The following is a 16,194-nucleotide window of genomic DNA, read 5'->3' as shown; positions in this document are numbered from 1 at the left end:
ATCTATATAACTATAACCGAATCAATGAAAGATCGCTCAACGAGGGCCTTCAACCAGAATGCAGACTGGGCAAGGACAAAAAGAAGAAACAATAATAATTTAAAAATCTCTTAGCTCTACCCAACTTCTGATCCTATGTCTCCTCTTTCTAAGGATCGGATTTTTTATTGCCACAGGACCACCCCACCTCCTCTGCCTGTCCTTTCAATAAACGGCATTATTGAATGTTGAGCTCCCAGTTATAATCTTCTTTCATTCATGTTTCAGTTATACCTAACAGTGTCAAACATGGCAATCTGTGACTGTGCTACAAGTTCATCTACCTTGTTCCATAAACTGTGTGCTCAAATGTCACACCTTTAACCCTGTTCCATCTTGTCCTACCATTTACATCACAACTCATCCCCTACCATCAGCTTGCAGAATCACTGCACATTGCCTCTGTTTGTAAACCAACTACCCCAAGCATGGTGGGTTGAATGTCCTGCCCGGGGCTTTTGTTCTATCTGTGTTCCACATAATCTTTGCTCACTGGGTGGAAATGTCAGACATGGGGGAGAGAGGAAATGTTTAAATGAGAAAACATGGAACTAGGCTGATGATTGGATGTTTGATTAATCCACTTGTTGAACTAATGGAGAAGGTGGTCCCTACTCGGGCTGTACCTTCATACAGGAATGTCCTTACTACCCTGAGCAGTTAATTCTCATTCGGCTCCTAGCTGATCGGATCCCTCTCCCTCTCATTCAGCCTCTCCCAGTTGCGGTCTTCCATCAGCCCCTCATTCCCCTCCCCCGCCCCCCGTACATCTCCGCAGAGACTGTTATCAAGCCGTACGCTGCCTCATTGCCTCGTGGGCGGGCCGCCCTGTAAATAAGCAGGCGTGGCGCCGTGGCCGGACACTCGTTGCGGATGTGGGTCTGCCAAGGTGTGCAGCAGCGGAGCACAATCTCAGGCAGACAACCGGGTTAGACTTTGAACTTGGTGCTGCGGAAAGAACCGTCTGTGTGCAGACTTTACACTGAAACTCGGCAACAGGTTGGTGAGACCCGGGGGGGGGGGGGGGGGGTTCAAGTGATCTCCTGCGGGGCAGGAGAGGTGTTGTACTCCTCCCAAAACGACAAGGGGCTGGGAGCACGGGGTGCGGTTGGACTAGTCATTCTGTCGGGATGGGGGGTCCCGCGGGCCAGGTGATTTAAACACTCCGGGCACACATCGGGGACGGGCCGGGGTTGAGTGAGTTCGGGGAGCTAGAGTGAGAGTAGGAGAGGGGAGGGGTGAACTCGGGCAGGTGTGAGGAGAAGCGAGGTATGAGTTTGGATAGGCAGGTGTAGAGCTGGGGTTTCTCCGGGGCGCTGGCCACTCACACCCCTCCGCTTGCTGTGTTGCAGTGCCCGGGACTGGAAGCCGACCGCCGGCGATGACCCGAGCCGTTTGGTTGCTGGTGCTGCCGTGCCTACTGGGGGCAGGTCTGGGGGCAGCTGGCCGCCGCAGCCGCCGGGATCTGAGCCCCGGGCTGCACCGCGCCGGACTCCGGGATCCTCATGGGATGTACTGCCGGCGCCTGGGCTCCTGCTGCCCCGGCAGGGACGATGCCTGCACCGTGCCTTACATCGACACCATCTGCTATTGCGACTTGTTCTGTAACAGAACCGTGTCGGATTGCTGCCCCGACTTCTGGGCGTTCTGCCTCGGCACCCGGCCTCCTTTCCACAGCAGAGACGGTAAGCACTCATGAGGGAGAGGGTTGGGCCGGGGCCGGGGCCGGGGCTGATTTCACAGCTCATGTGGGATGTGCGGGGACGGTGGGTTAACGGCCCCTGGCGTGTGGGTGAGCGGTAACGCAGGCAACGGCAGGGGCATGGGGGTCAGAATCGACTGTTCGGGCTGAATGATCTCCCGCTACTGGGTGAAGCGTGGTTTTGTACAGGTTCTGCGGAGATTCGCTTCGGACGAACGGGGCGGGGACGCGCATGAGGGAACGTGGGATGGACTGGCCCAGGCGGTAGGTGCAGGTGAGGTCGGGGCGTAATATTCCTGCAATCCGACAGCCCGGTAACGGTGACTCCGTGTCCTGTAGATCGTCCAATAACACAGAATGAGGCCATTCGGGCCAGCTCCCGGGAGGACAGCCCCATCCCTCCTATTATCTTATCTCTTCGAAACCTTTCAACACACTCCCTCCACACTCTCATCAATTCCCCCCCCCCCCCCGGATTCCTGCAATCATCCAACACTGGTGACGGATTAACCCACAAACCCCACGAGAGTCTGGGATGTGGAGGAAACGGGAGCGCTCGGAGGAAACCCACGCAGTCACAGGGAGCAGGTGCAAACTCCACACCCCGCGGAGGCGAGGCTCGAAGCCGGGTCTCTGGCGCTGTTAGAAAAGCAGCTCCGCCGACTGGCACACCCTATACCCCGGCACGGCTAATTTCTGGACATGCGGTGTTAAGGACCGAAGTGGACCGTGGCCGGGTCCTCCTCAACCCTCCCCCATCCCCAAGTACCGGGCGTCCGGAGAGCAAGGTTCGGGTTTTGGTGTACTCCCCGGGCAGAGCAGCGTTTGGATTCTGAAGAATCCTCACTGTTCTGGAAAACTAGTGAAAGTACTTCATACAATCCTCACTACACTGGGAAAATCAGTGGACAGTATTTCTGACCCCATAGACAACAATTTCCGGAGATCCATGGTTGGGTAGGGAAACTCTCAGCAAGGCGCTGCGTGTTCCTAAGACCAGAGAGGGCGGTGTTCAGGGCCTGTGGTGGATAGAGTCCAGTGACCCAGGTTTTCAGGGATCTTCAACAGTGTTTGGGATCCTCCCGTGCTGTCACTACATCCTGGCAGGCGGATTTCATAGAACCATAGAACATTACAGCACAGAAACAGGCCCTTTGGCCCTTCTTGGCGGTGCTGAACCATTTTTCTGCCCAGTCCCACTGACCTGCACCTGGGCCATATCCCTCCATACACCTCTCATCCATGTACCTGTCCAAGTTTTTCTTAAATGCTAAAAGTGAGCCCACATTTACCACTTCATCTGGCAGCTCATTCCACACTCCCACCACTCTCTGTGTGAAGAAGCCCCCTCTTAATGTTACCTTTAAACTTTTCCCCCTTCACCTTCAGCCCATGTCCTCTGGTTTTTTTTCTCCCCTAACCTCAGTGGAAAAAGCCTTGTGTATAGTTGGAGCAACCCCTTACGGGTGTCCGGAGAGGCATCGTCTTTAGAGGATCGCAAGGGCCCCTGTCCTGGACAGAATCCTCTATTCAGCGACATTGATCAGAGTATTGGACAGAGTCCTTCTCTCGGCCATTGGCACTCGCCATCTACCCCATTCCTGCCCTTTCCTTTCCCGGTCTCATGCCGAGCAGTGAACTCCTCGGTCACGCTGTGTGTGGGCACGGTGTCCTCCCACCTCCGCCAAGCAGTGACCAAATCTTCACAAAGCGATTGATCCGTGACAGAACCAGGCCACCCCGGTCTGTGGGGTTGTACGCAGTGTGGATTTGCCGCCCTCCTGTTCTGAGACTGAGCCAGACTGTAAACTTCAGGCCACTGTCTAATAAACTGCCACCATCGGTGTAGACCCTTCCCAGTCAGTGATTGATGGCTGTGTCAATGAGACCTACACTTATTTGGCATATCAATTAGACCCCCTCACCACACAGTAACATCACCAGGTGTAACGATCGGCTGATGGCACTGGTCTCTGCGGTAGGTGACTTTGATCTGGTGACCATAGGCTGAACCACCTCAACAGTCTGTCACGTTGGACACTGCTACTGGAGACCACCTCGCCTAGTCTCCAGCTTTAATCCAATTTTAGATGGAGGCACGTGTTTGCCCTAATCCTACAATTTACTTTCTGATGGAGTTTGCTCTCCGGTCTCTGACGTCAATCCAGAGACCCTTCCCCCCTTACCATGTTCTATCAATCAGTTATCGGATCCTCCATGGTTCTGCCGATCTGTCTATTGATTGAACCCTCAGGCTCAAAGACCAGCTCTATCCTATAAGACCATTGAATGGTCTCCCGGTACGGTAAGATGATCTCCTGACCTCGCAGTCTACCTCCTTGTGACCCTGCACCTACTGTCTGCACTGTGCTATCTCTATAACTGTGATACTTTATACTGTACTGTTACTAGTTCTACCTTCTGCTAACTCAACGCACCGTTGTAATGAATCGTTCTGTATGGACAGAATCAGGTTTACTATCACTGGTGTAGGCAGTACAATGCAATGCAGAAGCATTCCGTTAAGTTATAATATAACCAGCGCAAAAGACCAATGATGAGGTAGCGTTCATTTAAAAGTGAGTTGGCAGAGGGGAAGTAGCTGTTCCAGTTATTGAGTGTGGGTCTTCAGGCCAGTGTACTTCATTCCCAGTGGCAAAGAGGGAAGGTCCCAGATGGAGAAGGTCTTTAATGATGGCCATCACCTCCTTGAGGTACTGCTTCTGGAAGATGCCCTCAGTGATGGGGTAGGTTTCCACCATGATGAAGCTGGCTGGGTGTACAAATCTCTGCAATCCTGGACACCATACCAGGCAGCGATGCGGTGAGTCAGAACGCTCTCCATCTGTACATCTACAGATTTGTCTCCAAAGGCTATCTCCTCGGACTCCCAGTGAAGAATAGGTGCACCAGTGGATCCAGGATAGATCCTCAAAGATGTTGAAGCCCAGAAACTTGAAGCTGCTTACCCCTCCTACCACAGACCCCTCAATGAGGACTGATGTGGGTTTTATTAACTACCTCTTCCTGCTGATGTGGGCTTTGTTGACTATCCCTTCCTGAAGTCCACAATGAATTCCTTGGTCTTATTAACGTTGAGTGCAATGTTGTTGTTGTGACACCACTCAGCCAGTCGATCTATCTCTCCTGTGCACTCCATTGTTGCCCCTCCCCCATCCCTGTTGCTAGTTTGATGTTTTTCTTTAAACTGGTTCGATGGTTTTCTGTTTCATGGCTGTCTGTGGGAAGACGAATCTCACAGTTGTATACTGGAGATATACTTCAAAAGTAAATGTACTTTGAATCTTCTCTTTGTTCCTCCAGAGTGTTTGAGGAATGGACTGCTTTATCCTGCTGGAGCGACCTACAGGGAGAACTGCAATCTGTGGTAAGGGTTTTTTGCTGCAAACTCTGCTTCAGACTATCCTGCAATCTTTCATTTAGTGAAAGTACTTACTGCCAGTTGTAGACATCTGATCCAAGGACGTCACTGGGGTCTAGAAGCATACACAGTCATTTTTTCCTCAGGGAATCACCAACTCAAAGCTGATATGAGAAGGATTCGAAAGGGACACGAGGGGCAACTTCTTCACACTGAGGGTGGGTGTGTGGAGTGAGCAGACGGGGGAAGCGGTAGAGCAGTGAGAGGGATAGGTTATCCTTGGAAGTGAGTAATCACCACTTCTAAATAGGCAGCTGTCCAGCCGCGGGTATCGAACATCGTTGGCCCGGTACTGCTGCTCTGCGCTGATGAACTGACGACACTTCGTTTCTGGCTCGGCTCTTGGTGCTACAGGAATGCAGTCGCTTCTCGACTGCGAACTGAGTCCATGCGTACAGAACACTGGAGGGGCTTAGCAGGTCAGGGAGCATCAACTCAGGAAAATGAACAGCTGAGACCCTTCATCAGCCCTTCCATGGATATTGCCTCTCCTACTGAGGTCCTCCAGTATTTTGTGTGCTTTTCTCCAGATCTGTCCCTTGTATCACAGGTTGTGAGGATCGTTTGAGGTACAAAGACCTCAGCTGTCAGCTTCACCGAGGGCGTTGTCTGATTTCACATGCAAAGCTGTACCTATATTCCTTTCTGATGTTCTCACAGCTGCCAGACCCTATAAGGCAGATGCAATCATTGCAGGTAGCTGGTTAAGGAACACGATAAGCTGTCTATCGTAGAAAATATGTCATTAAGCTGGAAAGATATAAAGAAGACTGCCGTAATTTCTCAAGGGCCTGAGTGATGGGGAGAGATTGGGCAGGGTAGGGTTTTACTCCCGGGGGTGGTAGACTACGAAATGTATTTATTGAGGTGAATCATGAATGGCATAGATGGGGTGAAATGTGAGGGACAAATTCTTCACACAGCATGGTTGATATCTGGAATGAGCTGCCAGAGGAAGTGGCTGAGGCAGGTATAATAAAATTATTTAAAGATACGCAGAGTGGCCATTTTATTAGGTACCTAATAAAGTGGCACTGAGTGTACAGTATGTTCATGGTCTTCTGCTGCTCGAGCCCATCCCCTTCAGGGTTCAATGTGCTGTGCATTAGAGATGCAGGTCTGTACACCACTGTCGTAACACATGGTTATTTGAGTTATCGTTGCCTTCCTGTTAGCTTGAACCAGTCTGGCCGTTCTTATTAATAAGGCATTTTCGGCCGCAGAACTGTTACTCACTGGACAATTTTTTTGTTTTTTCATACCATTCTCTGTAAACTCTAGAGACTACTGTGTGTGAAAATGCCACGGTCAGAGACACTTGGAACACTTCTTCCCCGCTGTGATGTTTGGTCTGAACACCGTCTGAGCATCTTGACCACGCCAGCATGCGTGGAGTTGCTGCTAGGTGATTGGCTGATTAGATATCTGCATTAATGAGTAGGTGTACCGAAAACAGAGAAGTTGTCAGCTAAGTGTATTTGAACAGATAGACGGATAGGAAAGGTTCGGACGATATGGGCCAAGCAGAGGCAAATTGGATTAGGTCACACGGGCAGATTAGTCAACATGGACAAGTTAGGCTGAGGGTCTGGCTACTGCGATTCTGCAACACGTTGCAATGGTAACAGCTCTCTTCTGGCACAGGGTACGTTGCTCAATCATTACTGTGGCAGTGAAGGAGGGAACTCTGCTTCCCGGGGTTAGCGGAATCTGAAGATCTGCCCAAGAGAAGCGGGTCCTCGGGGCGAAGGGGTCACAGAGACCCTCCAGAAGTTTGCAGTGATGTGTCTGGAAGGACAGCAGTTCTTTTATGAATGCCTGCGCCTTGCGGGCTCCCACCTTGCCTGCAGGTGGGGTCTTCCTCGACCACTGAGTTTCAGTGACCTCCCCTCCTGCAGCGGTGAGATGTGTCCGAGGTCGGAGATCGGCAGCACCCTGCAATGGTCCTGAGGCTGGGGAGCTAAGAGTAACAATGATGCCCGGCTCCACAGGGAAAGCAGTCAGAGCTTGTGTGTTAGGCTGAATTTGAAACCACAGGAGATGAGAGGGCTGAGTGAGGCTGAAGAAGGTAGTCTGAGTGATGGCCCTTTAAACAACTTGGCTTCAGAACAGTCGGGAAGGATTAAGTTGTTCTTGGAATGAATGAGAACACGTTTGCAAGAAATACAGACTGCTCGAGGACCTCAGTGGGCCAAGCAGCACTTGTGGTCAAAGGGTAATTGTTGACCTTTGGGATCGAAGCCCTGCAATAGGATAATTTTTCTTGGACAGCTGAAATTGTAAATCTTTCTGCAGATGAAGTTTAGGTGTTGTATTATATTGATGTGTGCTGGGGAAAGGAAAGATAGTACGGAGAAATGAGGAGGAAAAGCCTGAACTCTGTTAGACAGAGAAGCAGGGTAAGGCCATTTGCCTGCTTCGCCATTCCATCATGACTGATTCATCATCTCACTCAATCCCATCCTTCTGCCTTCTCCCCGTAACCTTTGACGTCGTTGCTAATCAAAAACCTATCAACGTGCGCCTTAAATATACCCAATGACTTGGCCTTCTCTGCCGTCTGTGGCAAAAGTTCCACAGATTCACCACCCTCTGGCTAAATAAATTCCTCCTCATCTCTGTTCTAAGTGGACATCCTTGTATTCTGAGGCTGTGCCATCTAGACCTAGACGCCCCACCATTGGAAACATCCTCTCCACATTCACTCTATTTAGGCCTTTCAATATTTGATAAGTTTCAGTGAGTTCTCCCCACTCATTCTCTAAACTCCAGGGAGTACAGGCCCAGACCCATTAACTCTTTCATTCCTGGGATCATTCTCATGACACTCCTCTGGACCCTCTCCAATGACAGCACATCCTTAGATAAGGGGCCCAAAAATGCTCACAATGAGCTCAGACATCAGAACCATTTGTTTCTCAGATTGTTGAATTTGTAAATCTCACCACAGACGAAATTTCGGTGTTGCTCTTTCTGTAAATGACCCTGGTGCTCTCTGAGACTGTGGTGTGGGCCGATCCCAGTAGTGGGGAAGACTCTGTGCAGTGGGGGTACCCAGGCTGACCACCGTGTTTCCCACCGGATGCCCGTTCTAGACCACAGCTCGGTCTTCATTCTCGTCAGCCGTCTGAGCTGGCATTCCAAGCTGAGGCCTCCTGACACACAGGCAGCGGACTGCCCACGTGTTCTCGCCTTGTTCACAAGTCTTCATCTTGTCACTCAATCGTTCTCCCTCGCTGAGTTTGATTGGACAGTGGCAGTCACGTGATTCCTGCTGCCAGTTACAGTTTGCTGTCACCCTGCAGTTTTGAGTTCATGTTGTCCAGTTCAAACCATCTTCAGTGTCGGGTAGCCAATGGTTTTGATTTCACTTTGTGCCTGGGATCTGGGTGTTTATTGCCCCTTTGTTAAGTCATCGAAGACGCATTCCACCGTATGTTTTGGTCTACGTGTGGCATCGTAATGATAACTGTAAGTACCCTGGCCGTGGCAGAGGGCAGCGAACAGTGCTACCTGGTGGCTCTGGAGTCAAATGCACCGGCGAATGCTGGTAAAGTTCTTCCCTGAAGGGAAGCAGAGCCCCAGATACATTTTTTCACAATGAACCGGGAGCAGCAGCATCACCACCCTGTCCCGAATTTCCGTGGCTGTATTGTTTCAGTCTGGAAGATCAGGAGCAGGGGTGGATGCCTGAGCGATGTGTGACTGAGCATGGTGCTCAGGGCAGTGCGTCTCCCAGCCCGGAGTGTGTGCAGCCTGCGTGGTGGTGGTAATGTAGGGCAAAGGTTGATAGTTCACACTGCACAGTACTTGCCCTGTCAGCTCATCGCATCGCCGGGGAATTGCTGAGGTTGCAGGATGTGAATCACACTTGTGCGATGTGATGCATCAGTCAATTAATAATGTTGTTGGTGCTGCTCCCAATGCAATCACCTCTCCGACCTGGGACAGACTGGAGTTTGAACTCTGTCCTGTGCCAGTGTCTGAGACTTCCTGAAACCGATGTACAGTATTTTCTCTGTGCAGCCTTCCCTACTCCTCCCTAAAGCCAAGTGTGCTTTTTCCTTAAAGTGATAAGTGAAATATGCTGTAGCCTCTGCTGAGAAACACCATTTAAGATGAGGTGAGAGATTGGCTTTGATTGTCACACGTGTGTACATCGAAACCTGCAGTGAAATGCATCAAATCAGCAAGAACTGTCCAGGGGGGCAGCCCACAAGTGTTGCCACACTTCTAGCACCAACATAGCATGCCCACAGTTTGCTAAGATCTTTGGACTGTGGGAGGAAACCAGAGCACCCGGAGGAAACCCACACAGAGACAGAGAATGTACAAACTCTTTACAAACAGCGGCAGGAATCAAAACACAGTCTAACAGCCAGTACTGTAAAGCATTGTGCTAACTGCTATGCTAATGTGCTACCATTTGCCGCTATTGTAAGACTATAACATACTGCATAGGAGCAGGATAGGGCTGTTCAAACCATTGAGACTGCTCCACCATTCAACCGGGCTGATACATTGTTCAATCCCATTCACCCTTAATCAAAAACATACCAATTTCCCAATGTCTGCTCCTGCACAGCCCTGAGGGAACTGTCATTAGTTTCAGATAGTTTTTGAGGTAGAGCAGAGGAGTGGGAGTGTTGTGTGTTGTCACTCTGTTCTTGATAAGCTGAATAGATTAGAGCTTGGTGCCTGTGGTTGGTTAGCCTGTAGGACCATCTCCAATGAAGTTGGTGCTGTGTGAAGAGGGGAGGCATGCCATCTCACTGAAGAAGCAGTCTAATCAGTCCCACTTCCCTGCCCTTCCCAAAGCCCAGCAAGTTCTTCTCTTCTGCCTTTGCCTAGTATCCTAGGTCAACTTGCCAATGAACCTGTGCTGCCAACTCGGGGTTCTTCCGAAATCATAACACCTCCATGTGAAGGAGTTCTGAGTTTTCTGTGGGGTTTCATTGGCAAATGTCTGCACTGGCTGCTCATCTGCCTGCCTTTGGAACTGCTGTTCCCAGTTACTATTTCAAAGCTACAAAATCTCCTTTTGGCTTTCCTACTCAAGAGGAGGACCCCAGCTTCTCCAGTTGAAACTCCTCGTGCACGTATCACCTTGTTAAACTCCTTCATGTTGCTAAATAGCCCTTTCACTGGTGTGTCTGCCTCTGTTAGAACGAGGCCAGGTGCAGGGCTTGTATCTCCCAGAGTTAACAATGAGAGGGACGCTTGGAGAAGGCTGACTCAAGTGGAAAGAATGTTGCTACACTTTGATTGAGTTGTGAAGCATTTTCCAACGTTGCTCTGCTTCCAAAGTCCAGTCACCTTGTGACCCACTCCTGAGCAATGCGAATGGGCAGCAGACAATGTCACATCAGGCTTCCTTTGGAATATCCCAGTTCTACATGTGCTGAACCCTGGAATCCCGGGAAGCGTGACAATGTGGAATGTTCTCTACCCTAAAGTGTTACTCAGGGGAAGGCGGAAATTCTGTGCAATTTTGTACACAGGTTGTTTACGCACATGTGGGTGGTTGATGAATTTTAGCCATGGAACTTCAATGACCTCTTCCTGGAGACAATTTTCTGTTCCAGGAACAGAATAAAAGAATTTGTTCACATCTTTGTGAAGTCCAGTGTCTAGAGTAGTTCAGTTATTTATATAATTTTAAGTTATGCCTTGACTGTTTAAAATAATGCATTAACCAGTTGTTGGAATGGTGATGGTTAATGCTGTAAGTAGTTGCCTTGAGGGTGATAGTGATGAGTGCTGTGTGCAGACAGTGGTGCTAGGCGGTGTCAGGTAACACAGTGGCTAGAGCTGAACCCCCACAACACCGGACACCCAGCTCTGTCTGCGTGGAGTTTGCACGTTCTCCATGTGACCGTGCAGATTTTCGCTGGATGCTCTCGGTCCCTCCCACGGCCATGAGGACTGATAGGATAATTAGTGGCCATGATGTGCCCCTGGTGTGTAGGTGACCTCGGGGTGGTGGGGGGGGGGGGGGAAGAATAAGATGTGTTATTGTAGGATTAGTATAATGGATGATTGTCGGTAAGCACAGACTCAGTGGGCTGAAGGCCCTGTACCTTTAACTCTGAGATGTGGCCTACCTACCGAAGCAGTAATGGTGAATCAGCCAGCAAGGTATTCTGTGCTGTTTTGGGGACAGTGGAGGGAGTGGAGAGCTGATTTGATGGACCTGTCTCCAGAGCCTAATACCTGGAATGAGACCCAGTGGTGACAGTGGGAAGGCTGTAACTCTGTGCAGCGTTTGCAACATCTCTCTTCCTCATCTCTTTCTGGTCTGGCTGGTACAGCTCAACAACCTGTTGGTTTTGTATGAACACTGCTTTGATTGGTTGGACAGGTGAAGTGCCAAGGTTAGCCAAACCCCCTGGTATGTTCTGCACTGCTGGAATCCATCTGCTGTGCTCATTTCCACCTTCCCCTTACATTGACCAATTCTGCAGTTGGCTTGCAATGATCTCGACACGCGACAGCTTTGCTCTGAATCCGGGCCGCTGAGGTGCAACAGGACCTGGAAATGTCCCTCCGTACTTCTCACTTTGGGTGAAGCAGGGCACTAATCCAATCTCGGACAAGTGTGGATGGGTTTCTGTAGCAGATGAGTCCCAGCAGGGACAGGTGCTCCCGATGATGGGGGATCGGGATGCAGATGGTTACTGTTCTCTGGCCGTTTTCAGCAACGTTGACTCTGTACCAGACAGTTTTCCCAATCCCCATCATTCCTCCTCGGACTCTGCTACTCACTTACACACTTAGATCAATTTACTGGGAGTTTCTTTATGACATGGCAGGAAACCCACACAGCCATAAGTGTGGCATGCAAACTCTCCCATTGATTCTCCTGTAAACGAGAACTCAACCTGCCCGTTTCTCTCTGCCAATTGTCCAGTGAGGGTCCCGTTCCTCTGCACACATTTCTTGACCTTTTGAGGGTGTTGACTCTGCTGAGTTTGACAAGTGAAGTAACAGCTATTACCAAAATGGCACTACACTCCCTACATCACCTCTTCTCCTTCGTGAGCTAACCTGTCCCCACCTCCTGCCAACATGCACGCGCGCTCACACACACAACAGTCAACGTGCGCGCGCTCACACACACAACAGTCAACGTGCGCGCGCTCACACACACAACAGTCAACGTGCGCGCGCTCTCTCACACACAACAGTCAACGTGCGCGCGCTCACACACAACAGTCAACGTGCGCGCGCTCACACACAACAGTCAACGTGCGCGCGCTCGCACACACAACAGTCAACGTGCGCGCGCGCTCGCACACACAACAGTCAACGTGCGCGCGCGCTCGCACACACAACAGTCAACGTGCGCGCGCTCGCACACACAACAGTCAACGTGCGCGCGCTCTCGCACACACAACAGCCAACGTGCGCGCGCTCTCGCACACACAACAGCCAACGTGCGCGCGCTCTCGCACACACAACAGCCAACGTGCGCGCGCTCTCGCACACACAACAGCCAACGTGCGCGCGCGCTCGCACACACAACAGCCAACGTGCGCGCGCGCTCGCACACACAACAGCCAACGTGCGCGCGCGCTCGCACACACAACAGCCAACGTGCGCGCGCGCTCGCACACACAACAGCCAACGTGCGCGCGCGCTCGCACACACAACAGTCAACGTGCGCGCGCGCTCGCACACACAACAGCCAACGTGCGCGCGCTCACACACACAACAGCCAACGTGCGCGCGCTCTCACACACAACAGCCAACGTGCGCGCGCTCTCGCACACACAACAGCCAACGTGCGCGCGCGCTCGCACACACAACAGCCAACGTGCGCCGCGCGCTCGCACACACAGCAGCCAACGTGCGCGCGCGCTCGCACACACAACAGCCAACGTGCGCGCGCGCTCGCACACACAACAGTCAACGTGCGCGCGCGCTCGCACACACAACAGCCAACGTGCGCGCGCTCACACACACAACAGCCAACGTGCGCGCGCTCTCACACACAACAGCCAACGTGCGCGCGCTCTCACACACACAACAGCCAACGTGCGCGCGCTCTCACACACAACAGCCAACGTGCGCGCGCTCTCACACACACAACAGTCAACGTGCGCACACACTCACACACACAACAGTCGATGTTTCGGGCCGAGACCCTTCAGCAGGACTATCTTTGCCACCTTCGCCCTTTACTAGCGTCTAATCTAGTCTAAAGTTTACACTGGCTGAGAACTTTGATTGCTCTATGTCAAAAGTCCTTTGAAGTTTTGTAATACAACATTTCAACAAGGTTTATCATTCTCTGCTTGAATGGTCACTTCCTCAGGGAAGTCATGGAAGTCCGTCAGGCAAGTTATTTTGGTTGCAAAACATAAGAGCGCAAAAAAAAAATAGAGGCAGGAACAGCTCATTTCCCTTAGTCTTTTACGAGCATGTAAATAGCAAATGGGTAATAAAAAAGAGCGACCCTTACCTGGATATAGATCTCAAATATGGAGATGACTGAGGAGGTCAGGCTGCACTTGGCGCATTGTGAACAATACTCCAATATTGTGAACAATTTTGGGCCCCTTAGCGACGGCTCTGGACGGGGTTCCAACACGATTCATAAGAATGATCCCAGAGTTGGAAAACTTAACATATGAGAAGCTGTTGGTGTCTTCAGGCCTGTACGTGGTAGAGTTCAGAAGGACAAGGGGATGATCTCGTTCAAACATCTGGGATAGGAGGAGGCCTGGATTTGGAGAGAATGCTTACATTAGTAGGAGAAACCAAGGTCTGAGGACTCAACCTCAGAATAAAGGGCTGTCCCTTCAGGAATGCAAAAAGGATACATTTCTTCAGCTAGGAGGCTAGCAAATCTATAGAATTTGTCGGTAGAGAGGACTGTGTAATCTAAATCATTAGGTGTATTTAAGGCAGAGACTGATTGGTAAGATGTTAAAGGCTACAAAGAGAAGGTGGGAGAATGAAGCTGGAAAAGAGTCAGCCATGATTAAATAGTGGAGGCTTGATAAGTAAGTGGGCTAATTCTGCTGCTAGATCCTGTGGTATTAGGGTACAGGACAAAAGCATATAGGGCAAAGATCCCTGAGTGCTTTGTTTCAGTGTTTACAAAAGTGATGTGAGACAAAACGTTTTTACGTAGGAAGTGATGTAGTCTGGAATGAGGAGATGGGACTGAAGGAAGATCAGCTGGATTAGTCCTACATGGGGTTGATACAGAGTCAATGAGCCAAATAATCCCCTTCCGTGCTCTAGCTACTCTCTGATTCTGCGAGCAAGAAGCAGCAGTCTTAATATCAGTGGAAGATGGGACTGTAGAGTCAGTGGAAGGGGTGGAAATGATAGAGGGTGAACCGAGTGCTGCATTACATAGAGTGGATTAGTCATCTGGTACATTGTCATCAAGTCAAACAACACGGAAACAGGCCCTGAAGCCCATGCCCACTTTGTCCATGCAATCAAGGTGCCCACCTAAGTTAGTCCCATTTGATTCATATACCTCTGAACCAGGGGTTCCCAGCCTTTTCTATGCCATGGACCAATACCATTAAGCAGAGGATCCATGGACTCCAGGTTAGGAGGTCTGCTCCAAGCTTTTTCTATCCATCTACTTTCTCAAGTGTCTTTTGAATGTTATTGTAGCTGCTTCAATTATTCCCCCAGCAGTTCGTTCCGATACGCACCACCCTCTCTGTGAAGAAGTTGCCCCTTGGTCCCTTATAAACCTTTCCCCTCTCTCCTCTAGTGTTGGATTGCTCTTCCTTGGAGGGGGGGAAGACTATGTGCATTCACCCCATCATGCCTCTCATGATTTTTGTACACCTCTGTGTGATCACCCCTCAGTCTCCTATGCCAAGGAATAAAGTCCTAAACTACTTCGCCTCTCCCTATAACTCGGGCCCTCGAGTCCTGACAACATTCTCGTAAATCTTCTTTGCACTCTTTCCAGCTTAGTGACATCTTTCCTATAAAAGGGTAACCAAAACGGTACACAATATTCCCGGGGTGGCCTCACCAGCATCTTGTACAATAGCAACGTAACGTCCTAATTCCTGTACTCGGTGCCCTGACTGATGAATGCCACTGTTCCAGATGCCTTCTTCACCAGCCCATCTGCCCATGATGCCTCTTTCAGGGAACAGATAGATTGCTAAAGGAAACAGTGGTGGAGACAGTACAAGGGCTTGATGTAATCTTCCAACCCTCCCTAGATTGGGGTTGGTGTCAGAGGATTGGAATCTGGATTGAAAAATTGCAACCTTTTTCAAGTCATAAGTGAAGACCAGTGAGTTTAACGTAAGTAGTGGATAAAGTTTTAGAAAAATCAGTTAGGAAAAATGAGCAATGTATTTCTTGGGAATATTTAATTTAATATGATAGTATGAATTTTAAAGGGAAGATCTTATTGAACTAATCAAGTAAGATTTTTGACAAATTACCAGAAAAGGTTGATGAATAGAATCTGGTCAATGTTCTTTGTGTTAGTTTTCACAAAGTGTTTGACCAAGTAACATAAAAGCCTTGTGGGAAAAAATTGAAATTTATGGAACGGTGATGTCATTGCTGGTTTTGTAATTAAAGGACAGAAGCTATTGTTGTGGTAAGTGGCAGTTTTCCAGGCTGGTGGGTGGGACACCGCAGTGTTCTCGGGAGTCAAAGTTCAGACCACCGCAATCTTCAATATTACTTGACTCTGAGTGCAGCGTAAAAGTTTCAACATTTTCTGGTAATGAGGTTGTGGTCAGCGGTGAGAGTAAAATTGTTGGGTCTGGAGATGCTGCCCAGAAGGCTCTGCAGAAAGAGGTGTGAGACAGCCATTTTATGAGCTGTTCATCATGGTATGAATCAGTTCCAGCAAGGCAAGTAAAGAGGAAAGTACAGAAAACTAGAGTTTGGAAACTGTGGTCCCTCTTTATTCTGTAGGTGGGGGCTTTGTCTGATAAGAACAGCTTGTGAGAGAGCAAGGACAGTTTTGATTGATGCTGCCATGACTTCTCAGGCTTTGACAAGGAAA

General features: G+C 50.0%; 1 protein-coding gene across 1 annotated transcript in view; it reads left to right on the top strand.

Moving 5' to 3' along the window:
• The first annotated feature begins 836 nt into the window (after nucleotides 1-836).
• Nucleotides 837-16,194, top strand: part of tinagl1 (tubulointerstitial nephritis antigen-like 1) — a 79,206-nt gene continuing 63,848 nt past the window's right edge. Inside the window, exons 1-3 of the mRNA XM_073034390.1 lie at nucleotides 837-1,038; nucleotides 1,392-1,724; nucleotides 5,066-5,129. Of these exons, the coding sequence (XP_072890491.1) occupies nucleotides 1,421-1,724; nucleotides 5,066-5,129 (368 nt within the window). The 5' untranslated portion in view covers nucleotides 837-1,038; nucleotides 1,392-1,420. The remainder of the gene's footprint in view (nucleotides 1,039-1,391; nucleotides 1,725-5,065; nucleotides 5,130-16,194) is intronic.

Source organism: Hemitrygon akajei, chromosome 32 (genome assembly GCF_048418815.1).
Source record: "Hemitrygon akajei chromosome 32, sHemAka1.3, whole genome shotgun sequence".
Lineage (NCBI taxonomy): Eukaryota > Metazoa > Chordata > Chondrichthyes > Myliobatiformes > Dasyatidae > Hemitrygon > Hemitrygon akajei.
The sequence above is the reverse complement of the archived record's forward strand: the minus strand, read 5'-3'. Positions and strand labels throughout refer to the sequence as shown.